Source organism: Trachypithecus francoisi, unplaced genomic scaffold, assembly GCF_009764315.1.
Source record: "Trachypithecus francoisi isolate TF-2019V2 unplaced genomic scaffold, Tfra_2.0 Lachesis_group4, whole genome shotgun sequence".
Taxonomy (NCBI): domain Eukaryota; kingdom Metazoa; phylum Chordata; class Mammalia; order Primates; family Cercopithecidae; genus Trachypithecus; species Trachypithecus francoisi.
This window is the reverse complement of record NW_022681469.1, coordinates 133,708,025-133,726,811: the sequence shown is the minus strand read 5'-3', so window position 1 is coordinate 133,726,811 and position 18,787 is coordinate 133,708,025. Positions and strand designations below refer to the sequence as shown.

Sequence of the window (18,787 nt, the reverse complement as noted above, 5' to 3'; positions counted from 1 at the left end):
ACATTTTTAGATTCCTGTGACTATTTGCTTTTTGTTCAACTTTGAGTGCATGTGTTTGTCTCATATTCCCCAACAGGTTACAATATCTATAGTCAAGGATGGAAAAAAGGTAGGCAGGATACTAACATTTTTTGAGTGCCAACTATCTATCAGGAACCAAATTAGATGCTCTCACATAAGCCACTGCATTTAATCCCCACACCAACTGTCTGACCAGTGAGGAAACTGAGGCTCAGAAGGATGTGCTGACTTGACTCAAATGTCCAGCAGAGCGAGCATGCAAACCCAGGTCCATCTGCTTCGAAAGACAACACTTTCTCTGAGGCACCATCCTGTCTGTTCTGCAAACCTTCTCCAGGTCAATGCACAGCACAGGTGCTCAATAAATATATACAGATCATGATAAAAGCGCTTTCTTTACAACCTGGAGAATATTCACTTGAAGTCTACGCTTTGAAAGTTAATTTAAAAACCAGTGGAAATTTTACTCCAAACCTGTGGGAAATGAATTGAAGCTACAAAATGAGAAATAACTTGCGTTTATGAAAGCACTAAGTTCACATAAATACTGGCCAAGCATTGCTCATTCAGAGCAAAGTGCCAGCCAGCATATTTTGGGCATCTCAAATTGCCACTAGACCTTGCATCTATGCACATGAAGGCAAAAGTGTTTCAGAAGCATTCTGAGCTAGACTTTGGGATTAGTTTATCAACTACCATCCAACAGCGAAGGGACTGGACAGTGTATGTGGCTCTAGGCTCTTTGCTGAGTTTGCTGCAGATAGACCATGGCTCTGCCCCGACTGTCAGAATCAGAGCAGTTCTCTTTTCTTTGAGAAGTGATCACTTGCCATGCTCAAATGCCGCAAGAATCTTCCCATCCTCCTTTGAGTCTGGCACCCTCATCATCTATCGCTCCTTGATGTAAGTTTCCAGAGCCAGTGGTGTGAACACGCTTCCTGCTTTGTTAAACTACCCTTTCTACATGATTTGACTAATCTACGGAGCAGTACCCAGGAATGGTAAATCTAGACAATGACAAAGAAGCACTGCAGTATATAAGTAGATTCTTGGTAAACTAATTTTTCCCGTGCCACTCTCAAAGCAATATAAACTTTGTTGTTCCTCCTGGATCTCAAATGCTTGTAATAAATTCTTTGAAATGTCAGTAATGTTGAACTGAGGGTTTTTTAAAGGAGATTTTCTTTCTTTCATAAAAGGAAAAATTGTCCCTTGCAGAGTATATGGGTAAATATGTTTTGTTTATTTTATTCAGTCCTTAATACAGTTGGGTAAAGGATTTACATTTCCCACCCGACCTCTCACTGAATGAGTGAATCATGAATGAAGCTCTCAATTTTCTGGAAGGTAGTATAAACAGAAATAAATTCATGCTCTTTTATATCTTTAGGCTAATCAACATTTGCTTAACAAATTTATAGCACACAAAGCATTCTCATAAGTATGTTATATTTAATTTTCATGATAACTCTCTGAGCTTAGATGGATTTTCTTTTCCATCATAATAAAGTTTCTTTGGCTCTTTAGTCCAAGAGGAAGCCTTGCCTACCCCACGTGGACTCTTCCAGTTTTCCAAAGGTCCTCAGAACTTGGATTGCTTTGGGAGAATGTTGTCTACATAGTGATACTTCTATTATTTTTACTAGACTTACTTAATTTCATAAAATCATAAATTAGTTCAGTGAAAAATGTCAGCCAAAAGAGTTATTTGATTGTCATAACATTTCAGTTCAATCAAAAATGATTGCTTTATTAAATCTGTGCAATGGGGAAGATGGATTTCTAGCCCCTTCCTTGCCCCAATTTGTTATCCAACATGCATTTGTTTTTCTACTGTGCAAAATTTGGTGCAATGTTCAACTAGAAAGTGAGATCAAAGACTTGGCCGAAATTTACAATGGACAGAACGTCATTGACTTTGGAGGATTTTTGCTAACTAAATCATTTACACAGCCAGTACCAAAGCTGAGAGGGATGAGGGTGAGATGAATGAGGCACTCATTTCAGGCACCAGATTTAAAGGAGTGTCCAAAAACGTAGTAATCAAGATGAATAAGATCTTAATACAATATTTTAAAAATAAGAATGAGTACCAAAAATTCATGATCACCAAATGTTCATATGACTGATTTTTTTCTTTTGCCTCAGACTCCAATATGGCTCAATACTGTTACTGATCCTGCATTTAAAAAGTTGAAATTTTGTTGTTCATAGACTTTTGGCATTCATTTTGATTTTTGAAGATATTTCATTCAAACATTATCTGAATTTCTGAGAATACCCTTAAGTTCTAACTGAGATGAGTGCTTCCAAGCCTCACCATCGTCTCAGTCCTGGCTAGGAGAATTCTGCATAGTGATTTAGCCCCATGTAGGTGAGAGATGTCTGAGTTCTATATTTACAGTGACCACACAAAGGAGTTATATGAATACACCCTCATGGTCACCCAACTCTACACAGTTTTAGGGGTTTGTAACATAAAACTCCAATGGAACTGAAGGAGTTCTAGAAAATATTTAATTTTACCCCCTCCATTTTATAAATGAAAAAACCTACGGAGTCTTGAGTAATATTGTGATAAACTGGTTAAGACTAATTGCTGGGGGGAGGGGGTTTGGCCTAGGACACTGGGTCTTTTCTATAGGGCAGACCCATGATTGGAGACCATTAGCTTTAGAGAAATTGACAGTCCTACAGGTCTGGCTCTTTCTCAAGGCTTTGGGCTCTTTATTTTAAAAAGTGATAATGTACCACCTTCTCCCATCACATATGCACTTTGTAACTTAGTACTAAGTTTGCCAGTGGGAAAATATCTCAAATGGGAAGACTAGAAGGCGATGCCCACTGCGCAACAGAGGTGGGATTCCGATGCAGTTCTGCTGTGCCTGAGAGGTAACCAGACCTTTCCATTAGCAAATGCACATGGTTGAGAATACATTTTATGCTCTCAAGCAACTTCACCTCCGAGGAGGTGACCGTGCCCCTCATTCCTCATACAAGCACAGATAGCTTTCATTCTCCAATTCCTACTGATCTCTCTCTCCCTCTGTTATTTATTAAAATGTGCAACAGAACAAGAAAAGGAAAAGATTATCCTGCCATGCAAGATGGTACGCAGGAGGCCAAGGTTAAATGCAGCATTTGGTTTCTTAAGCTTCTCTAATGTATAGGTGTGGAAAAGCAATCTGGGACCAGAGCTTATAGCAGTGACTCTCTGAGGATAAAAACTTGACTTTAATTTGGACTCTCTGGCTAAGATAAAATCTGCTTCTGCTATCATTATCCCACTTATGTTTGTCCTCCACTCTCTTTTCACTCTGCCACCCAGCTGAGTGGGACGAAATTAACCTGACCTTGAAGAATACTCAGAGAATCTTCAGGACCATCGAGTTTTCAATAGCCAATAAAATTCCAGAGGCCTACTAACATTGAGATTATAGACTCATGGGCCTGAAAAAGACCTTAGACCACACAGATGAGGGAAATGAAGTCCAGAGAGCTAAAGTGACCTATCCCAAGTTATAAGTTAGTTGGAGGCAGGGTCAGAATTAGAAAGGGGACTCAAGCCCTCTGGTTACTCTCTTCCACCCACACCATGACTGGGCTCCAACCATGCCCAGCACATCTCCAGACTACTCAAGAGGTAATATATGCACAATAGGGCTTTTATAAGATGTCTGAAATTTTACCAGTGCAAATAAAAACTCCCAAGGAGTTTTCTTTTCAAGAAAATTCTTCTTAAAGGTCATAGAAAGGAGACTTTTATTTCACCATTCTTATACTTATAGGGTCTCTATCCAGATTAAAATTACATATTGAAATTTTTTTTTTTTTTTTTACCTAGATCATGTTTTTTGCCCCAAAAGATTGCTTCCATTTATGTTTCTGCTTCTATCAAACATAGTCTGTATTTTTAGTTTCGGATTCAGGTACAGCCTGTGGACCGTGGGTTTGAGCAAAAATAAGGAGTATGGACTGCCCTCCATCCTGGCACCCAGGGACTAAATTCAGCTCACAGTGCATCCTGTTTGTCCCACACACTGTTTTTATAAATTTGAATTTGGGTTTTACAGCCAAGATTACTTTACTTATTTACAGGGACTGCCAGGCCCTGAAGACCTCTGCCCTTGCATTTCCTGTTTAGAACTTCTCTCCTCAAGCCACCTGGGCAAGAATGAAGCCATGGGTGGGTGGGTCTTGAATCTCAATGGAGAATCTATAGACAGACCTCCAGGGGCCAGCTTCTAGAGTCTGCTTTAGACCACCAGACCTCCTATAATGCTGAGTGATCAAAATTAATAAACAAAGTGATCCCCCTACCTGGGCTTCTTTGAAGGGATAACACTTTAGACTCATATCTGTCTTAAAACAACAACTTGGTTTTGTAAATGTAATCCTTTTCATGAAATTGAATAAAAGGGTGAAATAAAATGACACTGCAGTGTTGCAGAAAAGCCCGGTAAGAGGTATTTGGAGACTTTTTGTTTAGAGTGTTACTACCCACCAACACTATTAATTTTTTTTCATCTCAAGAAATGACCTCGATGGCCGAATAGGAACAGCTCCAGCCTTCTGCTCCCAGTGTGAGCAACACAGAAGATGGGTGATTTCTGCATTTTCAACTGAAGTACCAGGTTCATCTCACTGGGGTGTGTTGGACAGTTGATGCTGATCCATGGGTGCAGCCCGACCAGCAAGAGCTGAAGCAGGGCGAGGCATCACCTCACCTGGGAAGCACAAGTGGGAAGGTAATTCCTTTTCCTGGCCAAGGGAAATGGAGACACACAACACCTGGAAAATTGGGTAACTCCCACCCTAATACTGTGCTATACCAAGGATCTTAGCAAACGGCACACCAGGAGATTATATCCCACACCTGGCCCAGAGGGTCCCATGACCATGGAGCCTCCCTCATTGCTAGAACAGTAGTAGGAGATCTAACTGCAAGGCGGCAGTGAGACTGGGGGAGGGGTGCCCACCATTGCTGAGACTTAAGTAGATAAAGCCGGGGGGAAGCTCGAATTGGGTGGATCCCACTGCAGCTCAAGGAGGCCTGCCTGCCTTTGTAGACTCCACCTCTGGGGACAGGGCATAGCTAAACAAAAAGCAGCAGAAACCTCTACAGATGTAAAATTCCCTGTCTGACAGCTTTGAAGAGAGCAGTGGTTCTCCCAGCATGGAGGTTGAGATCTAAGAACAGACAGACTGCCTGCTCAAGTGAGTTCCTGACCCCTGAGTAGCCTAACTGGGAGATATCCCCTAGGTGCAGACCGACACATCACACCTCACACGGCTGGGTACACCCTGAGACGAAGCTTCCAGAGCAAGAATCAGACAGCAACACTCACTGTTCAGCAATATTCTATCTTCTGCAGCCTCCGCTGCTGATACCCAGGCAAACAGGGTCTGGAGTGGACCTCATGCAAACTCCAACAGACCTGCAGCTGAGGGTCCTGACTGTTAGAAAGGAAAACTAACAAATAGAAAGGACACCCACACCAAAACCCCATCAGTACGTCACCATCATCAAAGACCAAAGGCAGATAAAACCACAAAGATGGGGAAAAAGCAGGGCAGAAAAGCTGGAAATTCAAAAAATCAGAGCACATCTCTCTCGCCAAAGGAACGCAGCTTGTCGCCAGCAACAGAACAAAGCTGGACGGAGAATGACTTTGACAAGTTGAGAGAAGAAGGCTTCAGTTGAAACTTCTCAGAGCTAAAGCAGGAACTAAGTAACCAGCACAAAGAAACTAAAAACCTTGAAAAAAGAATGGATGAATGGATAACTAGAATAATCAATGCAGAGAAGACCTTAAAAGAACTGATAGAGATGAAAACCATGACACGAGAACTATGTGACAAATGCACAAGCTCAGTAACCGACTCAATCAACTGGAAGAAATTGAAGATCAAATGAATGAAATGAAGTGAGAAGAGAAATGTAGTGAAAAAAGAGTAAAAAGAAATGAACAAAGCCTCCAAGAAATATGGGATTATGTGAAAAGACCAAATCTATGTCTGATTGGTGTGCCTGAAAGTGACGGGGTAAATGGAACCAAGTTGGAAAACACTCTGCAGGATATCATCCAGGAGAACTTCCCCAACCTAGTAAGGCAGGCCAACATTCAAATTCAGGAAATACAGAGAACACCACAAAGATACTCCTCGAGAAGTGCAACTCCAAGACACATAATTGTCAGATTCACCAAAGTTGAAATGAAGGAAAAAATGTTATGGGCAAACAGAGAGAAAGATCAGGTTACCCACAAAGGAAAGCCCATCAGACTAACAGCAGATCTCTTGGCAGAAACTCTACAAGCCAGATGAGAGTGGGGGCCAATATGCAACATTCTTAAAGAAAAGAATTTTCAACCCAGAATTTCATATCCAGCCAAACTAAGTTTCATAAGTGAAGGAGAAATAAAATCCTTTACAGACAAGCAAATGCTTAGAGATTTTGTCACCACCAGGCCTGCCCTACAAGAGATCCTGAAGGAAGCACTAAACATGGAAAGGAACAACCGCTACCAGCCATTCCAAAAACATACCAAAATATAAAGACCATCAATGCTAGGAAAAAACTGCATCAACTCATGAGCAAAATAACCAGCTAATATCATAATGACAGGATCAAGTTCACACATGACAATATTAACCTTAAATGTAAATGGACTAAATGTTCCAATTAAAAGACAGAGACTGGCAAACTGGATAAAGAGTCAAGACCCATCAGTTTGCTGTATTCAGGAGACCCATCTCACATGCAGAGACACACATAGGCTCAAAATAAAGGGATGGAGGAAGATCTACCAAGCAAATGGAAAACAAAAAAAAGGCAGGGGTTGCAATCCTAGTCTCTGATAAAACAGACCTTAAACCATCAAAGATCAAAAGAGACAAAGAAGGCCATTACATAATGGTAAAGGGATCAATTCATCAGGAAGAGCTAACTATCCTAAATATATATGCACCCAATACAGGAGCACCCAGATTTATAAAGCAAGTCCTTAGAGACTTACAAAGAGACTTAGACTCCCATACAATAACAACGGGAGACTTTAACACCTCACTGTCAACATTAGACGGAACAATGAGACAGAAAGTTAACAAGGATATCCAGGAATTGAACTCAACTCTGCACCAAGCAGACCTAATAGACATCTACAGAACTCTCCACCCCAAATCAACAGAATATACATTCTTCTCAGTATCACATCGCACTTACTTATTCCAAAATGATCACATAGTTGAAAGTAAAGCACCCCTTAGCAAATGTAAAAGAACAGAAATGATAACAAACTGTCTCTCAGACCACAGTGCAATCAAACTAGAACTCAGGACTAAGAAACTCAATCAAAACTGCTTAACTACATGGAAACTGAATAACCTGCTCCTGAATGACTACTGGGTATATAACGAAATGAAGACAGAAATAAAGATGTTCTTTGAAACCAATGAGAACAAAGATACAACATACCAGAATCTCTGGGACACATTTAAAGCAGTGTATAAGAGGGAAATTTATAGCACTAAATGCCCACAAGAAAAAGCAGGAAAGTTCTAAAATTGACACCCTAACATAACAATTAAAAGAACGAGAGAAGCAAGAGCAAACACATTCAAAAGCTAGCAGAATACAAGAAATAACTAAGATCAGGACAGAACTGAAGGAGATAGAGACACAAAAAACCCTCCAAAAATCAATGAATCCAGGAACTGGTTTTTTTGAAAAGATCAACAAAATTGATAGACTGCTAGCAAGACTAATAAAAAAGAAAAGAGAGAAGAATCAAATAGACACAATAAAAAGTGATAAAGGGGATATCACCACCAACCCCACAGAAATACAAACTACCGTCAGAGAATACTGTAAACACCTCTATGCAAATAAACTAGAAAACCTAGAAGAAATGGATAATTTCCTGGACACTTACACTCTCCCAAGACTAAACCAGGAAGAAGTTGAATTCTTGAATAGACCAATAGCAGGCTCTGAAATTGAGACAATAATTAATAGCCTATCAACCAAAAGAAGTCCAGGACCAGACAGATTCACAGCCGAATTCTACCAAAGGTACAAGGAGGAGCTGGTACCATTCCTTCTGAAACTATTCCAAACAATAAAAAAAGAGGGAATCTTTCCTAACTAATTTTACGAGGCCAACATCATCCTGATACCAAAGCCTGACAGAGATACAACAAAAAAAGAGAATTTTACACCAATATCCCTGATGAATATCAATGCAAAAATCCTCAATAAAATACTGGCAAACCGAATCCAGCAGCATATCAAAAAGCTTATCCACCATGATCAAGTGGGCTTCAACCCTGTGATGCAAGGCTGGTTCAACATATGCATATCAATAAATGTAATCCAGCATATAAACAGAACCAAAGACAAAAACCACATGATTATCTCAATAGATGCAGAAAAGGCCTCTGACAAAATTCAACAGCAATTCATGCTAAAAACTCTCAATAAATTGGTATTGATGGAACGTATCTCAAAGTAATAAGAGCTATTTATGACAAACCCACAGCCAATATCATACTGAATGGGCAAAAACTGGAAGCATTCCCTCTGAAAACTGGCACAAGACAGGGATGCCCTCTCTCACCACTCGTATTCAACATAGTGTTGGAAGTTCTGGCTAGGGCAATCAGGCAAGAGAAAGAAATCAAGGGTATTCAGTTAGGAAAAGAAGAAGTCAAATTGTCCCTGTTTGCAGATGACATGATTGTATATTTAGAAAACCCCATCGTCTCAGCCCAAAATCTCCTTAAGCTGATAAGCAACTTCAGCAAAGTCTCAGGATACAGTATCAATGTGCAAAAATCACAAGCATTCTCATACACCAGTAACAGACAAACAGAGAGCCAAATCATGAATGAACTTCCATTCACAGTTGCTTCAAAGAGAATAAAATACCTAGGAATCCAACTTACAAAGGATGTAAAGGACCTCTTCAAGGAGAACTACAAACCACTGCTCAGTGAAATAAAAGAGGACACAAACAAATGGAAGAACATACCATACTCATGGAGAGGAAGAATCAATATTGTGAAAATGGCCAAACTACCCCAGGTAATTAATAGATTCAATGCCATCCCCATTAAGCTACCAATGAGTTTCTTCACAGAATTGGAAAAAACTGCTTTAAAGTTCATATGGAACCAAAAAAGACCCCACATTGCCAAGACAATCCTAAGCCAAAAGAACAAAGCTGGAGGCATCACACTACCTGACTTCAAACTATACTACAAGGCTACACTAACCAAAACAGCATGGTACTGGTACCAAAACAGAGATATAGACCAATGGAACAGAACAGAGTCCTCAGAAATAATACCACACACCTACAGCCATCTGATCTTTGACAAACCTGAGACAAACAAGAAATGGGGAAAGGATTCCCTATTGAATAAATGGTGCTGGGAAAATTGGCTAGCCATAAGTAGAAAGCTGAAACTGGATCCTTTCCTTACTCCTTATATGAAAATTAATTCAAGATGGATTAGAGAGTTAAATGTTAGACCTAAAACCATAAAAACCCTAGAAGAAAACCTAAGTAATACCATTCAGGACATAGGCATGGGCAAGGACTTCATGTCTAAAACACCAAAGGCAATGACAACAAAAGCCAAAATTGACAAATGGGATCTAATTAAACTAAAGAGCTTCTGCACAGCAAAAGAAACTACCATCAGAGTGAACAGGCAACCTACAGAATGGGAGAAAATTTTTGCAATCTACTCATCTGACAAAGGGCTAATATCCGGAACCTACAAAGAACTCAAACAAATATACAAGAAAAAAAACAAACAACCCCATCAAAAAGTGGGCAAAGGATATGAACAGACACTTCTCAAAAGAAGACATGTATACAGCCAACAGACATATTAAAAAATGCTCATCATCACTGGCCACCAGAGAAATGCAAATCAAAACCACAATGAGATATAATCTCATACCAGTTAGAATGGCAATCATTAAAAAATCAGGAAACAACAGGTGCTGGAGAGGATGTGGAGAAATAGGAACACTTTTACACTGTTGGTAGGACTGTAAACTAGTTCAACCATTGTGGAAAACAGTGTGGCGATTCCTCAAGGATCTACAACTAGAAATACCATTTGATCCAGCCATCCCATTACTGGGCATATACCCAAAGGATTACAAATCATGCTGCTATAAAGACACATTCACCCGTATGTTTATTGTAGCACTATTCACAATAGCAAAGACTTGGAATCAACCCAAATGTCCTTCAGTGACAGACTGGATTAAGAAAATGTGGCACATATACATCATGGAATACTATGCAGCCATAAAAAAGGATGAGTTTGTGTCCTTTGTAGGGACATGGATGTAGCTAGAAACCATCATTCTCAGCAAACTATCGCAAGAATGGAAAACCAAACACCGCATGTTCTCCCTCATAGGTGGGAATTGAACAATGAGATCACTTGGACACAGGAAGGGGAACATTACACACCGGGGCCTATTGTTGGGAGGGGATGGGGGGAGGGATTGCATTAGGAGGTATACTTAATGTAAATGACGAGTTAATGGGTACAGCACACCAACATGGCACATGTATACGTATGTAACAAACCTGCACGTTGTCCACATGTACCTTAGAACTTAAAGTATAATGAAAAAAAAAAAAAAGAAATGACCTCACCCAAATATACCACACAACCTACTTACACTTACTTTTTTCTAAAGATATGGGAGCATCCGCACAGTTTTATAAATAATTGTTGTCTTTTAAGTTTTGTTTTTAAAGCAAAAAACCTAATTGACTGGCTTTCCCTAATAATCTACATTGCATAGTTATAAACTAATATCTCTCCAGCAGATTTTTGAATAATGTAAAAAGATAAAACCCACATGAAAATAAAAGACTGTAAAATGAAATTTAGGCTACCATATATGAATTTAGTTGATCTTTATTCCCTTAATAATTTTCAGGGAAAAACACTTTATAAAGATCATTACTTTGGACAGTTAAACATCCTTGCAATTCCTTTTAAACAGTTTTCTTTTTAAAAAGTTTTAACATTCCATGTTCCACAAACTCAAAAAGCCTGCAGCTAGTGTAAAAAATTTTTTTAAACCAAAAAATTCTCCATTTCCTTTATACATGCCTGTGGTAAAGGAAAAAAGTCATTTTATGCCTACTGACACAGATTTATTCAAAATTAGTTCTGTATCTGCTCCAGAATGTTCAAAAAAAAAATTGTACCAGGTCACTCATTTGTTGGTCATCTGTTAGATCCACAGAAGTTAGAGTAACGGCTCCTCTATATTTAAATGTACTCTAAACATTTTATTAAGTTTATAAGTTAAAACTTCAACAATGAAAAATTAGAATATTCTCTCAGTGTTCCAAAGAAAGAAATGTAGCTCTGAGCCTTCATTTGTTGTAAAAACAAAACAAAACAAAATAGCCCTGGGATTTCCATGAGAAACTGTTAGGAGAACTTTTGGAAATTCTCCTAAGTTTATTTTCCTAAGGCTGAGTGGTCACTTCATCTAAAGTCCTGTCAACAGTCATTCAACAGGGATTGTCTTCACTGGGATCTCACAGGCCAATAGAGATTTATAAAACACTGACAGTGTTCAGGGAAGGCTGAGGTCCACAGAGCTCAAAACTTTCACCTAATAGGAAGGAATATTGGACTACATAGGACAACTGGGGACACACCTAAGCAATTTCATTCCTCAAGGAAGGGCAACATTTTTCTTTGGTAATTTTACCTATTTTGGTGCCTGGGATAGAGAAATTAGATGGTATGTAGGTACATCTAATGTAAGTATTCTTAAAAAGCATTAAATTCATTTTTTGGAATAATAAAGTTAATGCTGCCAACATTAAGGTTGCTGTAATCATGCTTTTTGTAAATTTGATGATATCTGCTCTCTCGGTCGCTGTCAAGTGGACAATGAAGAAGTTTTTGGCTCATGTTCATTTTAGTCTTGTGTCAAAGGTGTTCTGTTGTCTCATCATCGTAAGATTTGTACAAATACATCTTTAAACTCCACTCATGTAAATGTTCAAATTGAAAGTAGCCCTGGCCCAAGTGCCCAGGAAAACACAATGACTCATTTCTCCAAAATGGGTTCATTTCTAGGAATGCTTTGGGCCACCACTGAGAATCCAAATTGAAAGAGATAAAGCTGGGGAGAGCCGGACTGACTGAGGTTCATGCCCACCACTATGGCAGGGGGATGAGATGGCATTTGAAACAGGTCCACAGGTTGCTCACTCTGTTGGACTTTGTCACAGTACTACAAATACACGGAGTCATCTGAAATCTCACAGGGAAAAATGTCATTGTGCAAGTCAAAGAATGGATGGCTTGGCTGAGTTATTAATTTCTGGATCTGATATGATGACATCACAGTCATTACGTTTTGAAACTAATTTATTTTAAAGACACCTAAGTTAAAAATGGTTTTCTGAAGTTTGAAGTCATATATATATTATATATATATATATATAAATCATACATATATAAATTATATATATATATAAAATTTATGAATGCACCTACCATTCCTTCTTAATAGGTAGGTTATAGATGAGCTCTCATGATTAGCCTGAAATATCTATTTATGATGCCCTCAGCCTCACAGTAATAAAGTAAGCCTATGGAAGTTTTATTCCTTTATAAAGATGCATATTGGTTGAGGCTCTTGGCATGAATTTAGAGTACTTGTTAGTCTGTGGAGTAATGGTTGGAATCTGGGACATAAGACTGGGGCTAAATTTCTTTGCCCTCCTAACCCCAGAGAGTCTTTAGAAAAATAAAAACAAAAGAGCACAAAGTACTTAAGGTGAGACACTGTTGTATTCATAATATAGAGAAATATCCACCATGCCTCACGGACAGTAGATGCAGTTCTCCACGGGGCTACAAAACTGTGCTAGTAATAATTTTAATTGGATGCTATCTTTGCTGCCTTCAAAAAGTATCATAAAATGGAATTATTACAGGCTCCAAGTGCACTTATAGTGCTGGCCTCTCACAGAAGGAAACAGATAACATTTATCCTTTGGAGGGCAACAGCAATGGGCTTGTATTTGTTTCGTTTACATGCATCCCCAGTTGCCTTCTAGTCGCTTCTTCTTCCCTATGTCTAAGAGATCAATTTGAATTAGACGCTGCAGAACTGGATGCTAAGTTTTGCTGGCCCTCTGCCTTTGGGGATGGCACCACCCCATGGAAAGGTCCTTGGTGCTCCTGGGGGCGGATGGGAAGCACAGGGAGCATACCTGTAGAGGATTGGGTGGCGTGAGCGGTGAAGGCAGGCCATGTCCTGGAGACTGACTGGGTTTCTGCGGGGGGCTGGAACTCTGCTGGGTTGGAGATGGTTGGTTCTGGTTCTGGGGGTGGGAGTGGGGTTGGTGCTGCTGGGGCTGAGGTGTCTGTTGCAGCTGAGATGTAGGAGCTGGCGGCTGCTGAGAGGCGGGTGGTGGCTGCTGGGGTGGGGTGGGCTGTGACGGCTGCTGCTGGGACTGCGAGGGCGCCTGCGGGGCTGGCTGCGGGTGCTGGTTGGTTAACGGGGGAGGCTGCTGCTGCTGCTGCTGCTGCTGCTGCTGGAGCTGGAGCTGGAGCTGCTGGAGCTGGGAGTTCAGGGATGAGGTAGCTACAAGGAGAGAAAGCAAATGTGGAGTGAGATAACATGACAAAGTGTCTTGCTGGGTCTTGACAGCCTGTCCAGTGCAAGCGGAGGGTTTCCTTTAGAAACTTGTTGTCCTCCGCCCCCTGAAGCTCTTTGGTATTTAAGAGGGTTTTGAGGCACTGGGAGAACTAAGGTCACATTTGGGGAAAGTTTAGTATTTTGGGAGGACCAGCATATAACACATCAGGTATTACTTTAAAAGGTGGTGAACAATGTAAGCCAAAGGTGTGTGGTAGGAATGGAGATTATTTTTTAATTACTTTCTCTCTTCCTTTCCATACTGCATGGGAAATACACTCATGCTTTCAAGATTTCATTTAGATTTTTGAAGTCCAACCAGTTTAGTTGTTTTGGTAAGTGTTTGACTGGAGTTAATAACAAAAAAACAAATTGTTTGCAATTGCCTTTTCATCCATGATCAATATCATTAATGGTATCATTTTCACTTGCTACTTCAGACCTCCATCCAGTTGCTTATACATCTTACTGTCAAATTTCTAACTTTTTTTCTTTTTTTTTATTTTTTTATTTTTTATTATACTTTAAGTTCTAGGGTACATGTGCATAACGTTTATATCATGTATAACTCCCCAAAGCAATCCCTCCCTCCTCCCCCCTCCCCATGATAGGCCCCAGTGTGTGATGTTCCCCTTCCCGAGTCCAAGTGATCTCATTGTTCAGTTCCCACCTATGAGTGAGAACATGCGGTGTTTGGTTTTCTCTTCTTGTGATAGTTTGCTAAGAATGATGGTTTCCAGCTGCATCCATGTCCCTACAAAGGACGCAAACTCATCCTTTTTGATGGCTGCATAGTATTCCATGGTGTATATGTGCCACATTTTCTTAATCCAGTCTGTCACAGATGGACATTTGGGTTGATTCCAAGTCTTTGCTATTGTGAATAGTGCCGCAATAAACATACGTGTGCATGTGTCTTTGTAGTAGAGTAATTTATAATCCTTTGGGTATATACCCAGTAGTGGGATGGCTGGGTCATATGGTACATCTAGTTCTAGATCCTTGAGGAATCGCCATACTGTTTTCCATAATGGTTGAACTAGTTTACAATCCCACCAACAGTGTAAAAGTGTTCCTATTTCTCCACATCCTCTCCAACATCTATTGTTTCCTGACTTCTTAATGATTGCCATTCTAACTGGTGTGAGATGGTATCTCATTGTGGTTTTGATTTGCATTTCTCTGATGGCGAGTGATGACGAGCATTTTTTCATGTGTCTGTTGGCTGTATGGATGTCTTCTTTTGAGAAATGTCTGTTCATATCCTTTGCCCACTTTTTGATGGGGTTGTTTGTTTTTTTCTTGTATATTTGTTTGAGTTCTTTGTAGATTCTGGATATTAGCCCTTTGTCAGATGAGTAGGTTGCAAAAATTTTCTCCCATTCTGTAGGTTGCCTGTTCACTCTGATGGTAGTTTCTTTAGCTGTGCACAAGCTCTTTAGTTTAATGAGATCCCATTTGTCAATTTTGGCTTTTGCTGCCGTTGCTTTTGGTGTTTTAGACATGAAGTCCTTGCCCATGCCTATGTCCTGAATGGTACTACCTAGATTTTCTTCTAGGGTTTTTATGGTATTAGGTCTAACATTTAAGTCTCTAATCCATCTTGAATTAATTTTCGTATAAGGGGTAAGGAAAGGATCCAGTTTCAGCTTTCTACTTGTGGCTAGCCAATTTTCCCAGCACCATTTATTAAATAGGGAACCCTTTCCCCATTTCTTGTTTTTGTCAGGTTTGTCAAAGATCAGATGGCTGTAGATGTGTGGTATTATTTCTGAGGACTCTGTTCTGTTCCACTGGTCTATTCTCTGTTGTGGTACCAGTACCATGCTGTTTTGGTTACTGTAGCCTTGTAGTATAGTTTGAAGTCAGGTAGCGTGACGCCTCCAGCTTTGTCCTTTTGACTTAGGATTGTCTTGGCAATGCGGGCTCTTTTTTGGTTCCATATGAACTTTAAAGCAGTTTTTTCCAATTCTGTGAAGAAACTCATTGGTAGCTTGATGGGGATGGCATTGAATCTATAAATCACCTTGGGCAGTATGGCCATTTTCACGATATTGATTCTTCCTATCCATGAGCATGGTATGTTCTTCCATTTGTTTGTGTCCTCTTTGATTTCACTGAGCAGTGGTTTGTAGTTCTCCTTGAAGAGGTCCTTTACATCCCTTGTAAGCTGGATTCCTAGGTATTTTATTCTCTTTGAAGCAATTGTGAATGGAAGTTCATTCCTGATTTGTCTCTCTGCTTGTCTGTTACTGGTGTATAAGAATGCTTGTGATTTTTGCACATTAATTTTGTATCCTGAGACTTTGCTGAAGTTGCTTATCAGCTTAAGGAGATTTTGGGCTGAGACGATGGGGTTTTCTAAATATACAATCATGTCATCTGCAAACAGGGACAATTTGACTTCTTCTTTTCCTAACTGGATACCCTTGATTTCTTTCTCTTGCCTGATTGCCCTAGCCAGAACTTCCAACACTATGTTGAATACGAGTGGTGAGAGAGGGCATCCCTGTCTTGTGCCAGTTTTCAAAGGGAATTTTTCCAGTTTTTGCCCATTCAGTATGATATTAGCTGTGGGTTTGTCGTAAATAGCTCTTATTATTTTGAGGTACGTTCCATCAATACCTAATTTATTGAGCGTTTTTAGCATAAAGGGCTGTTGAATTTTGTCAAAAGCCTTTTCTGCATCTATGAGATAATCATGTGGTTCTTGTCTTTGGTTCTGTTTATATGCTGGATTACGTTTATTGATTTGCGAATGTTGAACCAGCCTTGCATCCCAGGGATGAAGCCCACTTGATCATGGTGGATAAGCTTTTTGATGTGCTGCTGAATCCGGTTTGCCAGTATTTTATTGAGAATTTTTGCATCGATGTTCATCAGGGATATTGGTCTAAAATTCTCTTTTTTTGTTGTGTCTCTGCCAGGCTTTGATATCAGGATGATGTTGGCCTCATAAAATGAGTTAGGGAGGATTCCCTCTTTTTCTATTGATTGGAATAGTTTCAGAAGGAATGGTACCAGCTCCTCCTTGTACCTCTGGTAGAATTCAGCTGTGAATCCATCTGGTCCTGGACTTTTTTCGTGGGTAGGCTATTAATTGTTGCCTCAATTTCAGAGCCTGTTATTGGTCTATTCAGGGATTCAACTTCTTCCTGGTTCAGTCTTGGGAGAGTGTAAGTGTCCAGGAAATTATCCATTTCTTCTAGATTTTCTAGTCGATTTGCGTAGAGGCATTTATAGTATTCTCTGATAGTTGTTTGTATTTCTGTGGGGTGGTGGTGATATCCCCTTTATCATTTTTATTGCATCTATTTGATTCCTCTCTCTTTTCTTCTTTATTAGTCTTGCTAGCGGTCTGTCAATTTTGTTGATCTTTTCAAAAAACCAACTCCTGGATTCATTGATTTTTTGGAGGGTTTTTTGTGACTCTATCTCCTTCAGTTCTGCTCTGATCTTAGTTATTTCTTGCCTTCTGCTAGCTTTTGAATGTGTTTGCTCTTGCCTCTCTAGTTCTTTTAATTGTGATGTTAAGTGTCAATTTTAGATCTTTCCTGCTTTCTCTTGTGGGCATTTAGTGCTATAAATTTCCCTCTACACACTGCTTTAAATGTGTCCCAGAGATTCTGGTATGTTGTATCTTGTTCTCATTGGTTTCAAAGAACATCTTTATTTCTGCTTTCATTTCGTTATGTACCCAGTAGTCATTCAGGAGCAGGTTATTCAGTTTCCATGTAGTTGAGCGGTTTTGATTGAGTTTCTTAGTCCTGAGTTCTAGTTTGATTGCACTGTGGTCTGAGAACTTTTTTCTTTTTAAATTCAAAAGTAGTACATGCTTCTCCATTTTGCAGGGTCAAAAGCATGAGTCTGAATTTTTTGCCTACTTATTAAAGAGAGAGAATCCCTAAACTGGAAGGATGATAGCAGGCGACTGTGAACCAAATAGTGTGGGGATTAGGCATCAGCACCGAAGGACAGGACAGCACCTAAGGACTGAGGGAATGAAATCATCTTTTAGGATCTTGTTATGAGAAAGGTAGAGTAGTGGGAGAAGGTGTCTTAGCACAGAGCATGCAAAATTTGTTCTCACATGCTCATGCAGCACTGAACAATTTCTGCAGCAGGAAGCTAGTTAGTTTGACCTAAGAATGGTCTAGAGATATTTATGGCTAAAAACCAAGTTCACTTTCTTTTTTTGCCTAAATCTCAATCTAAAAGCTTTCTAACAAGTCCATGAACAAATAAATATATAAGGATCAATGTCAAACCCACAGGCCTTAAAGGAATGCGTAGCTGTATTGATGAAATGATGCGACCATTCCCAGGGGTATCAAATACCAATTTTGTGATCTCACATACCATGTAGGGCTTCCAACTTGGTCCAGTTAGGATAGCAAGTCCTTACTGGGCCATTAAACTACTCTAGGTCTGTGCAAGCAGTCCAGTGTGTGGCCTGCCTTGTGTGTAGAGCCAGGGTGCTCTGGGGCTTGTGATGTGATCTTAGAGATAGAGGTGGCAGGGGGGAGGCCTGGAAAGTACCCCAGCATCATCCCGTTTATTAGACCTTTTAGAGAAAGGCCTGCTTTTGCCATTTCCCCCTTTCTTCTGTTGTATAAAATCACATTTTATCAAAGATCTGGGAGCCCCACTCAATTCTGACATCCCCAGATCTTCTGCAGTCTGGAGGATCCTGGGGCAGTGGAGCCTGATCTCTCCTTCTAGTGGAGTTCCAGACGTCAGGGACCTGATTGCATCTGGCCTCCTGCCTGATTCAAAGCAAGCCTAACCTGATGTCTTTCAGGTGGGGGCACATATGTCAATGCTTATTTCCATGGTTGACTTAAACACCATACTGTTTCATTTTGGTTAGAAAAGCATTTATCTAAATCAGCATTTAGAAACAGGAAAGTCTGGGAATATTGGCAGATAGCTATTGGCAGACGGGTAGGTGCAGCAGACCCTAACCTACTAATGAGCCCTGGGCCCAAATATGTCTCCCTTCCTCCATGTCCGTAAGGTCATATTGCTTGGATATTTGTTTTCTGTAACAGCAGC

General features: G+C 40.0%; 1 protein-coding gene across 3 annotated transcripts in view; it reads right to left on the bottom strand.

Moving 5' to 3' along the window:
- POU6F2 (POU class 6 homeobox 2) overlaps nucleotides 1-18,787 on the bottom strand; it is a 507,860-nt gene that overhangs the window by 118,328 nt on the left and 370,745 nt on the right. For all 3 annotated transcript variants that reach the window (XM_033193710.1, XM_033193712.1, XM_033193709.1), the window contains one exon: nucleotides 13,305-13,678. In XM_033193710.1, coding sequence (XP_033049601.1) covers nucleotides 13,305-13,678 — 374 coding nt within the window. The remainder of the gene's footprint in view (nucleotides 1-13,304; nucleotides 13,679-18,787) is intronic.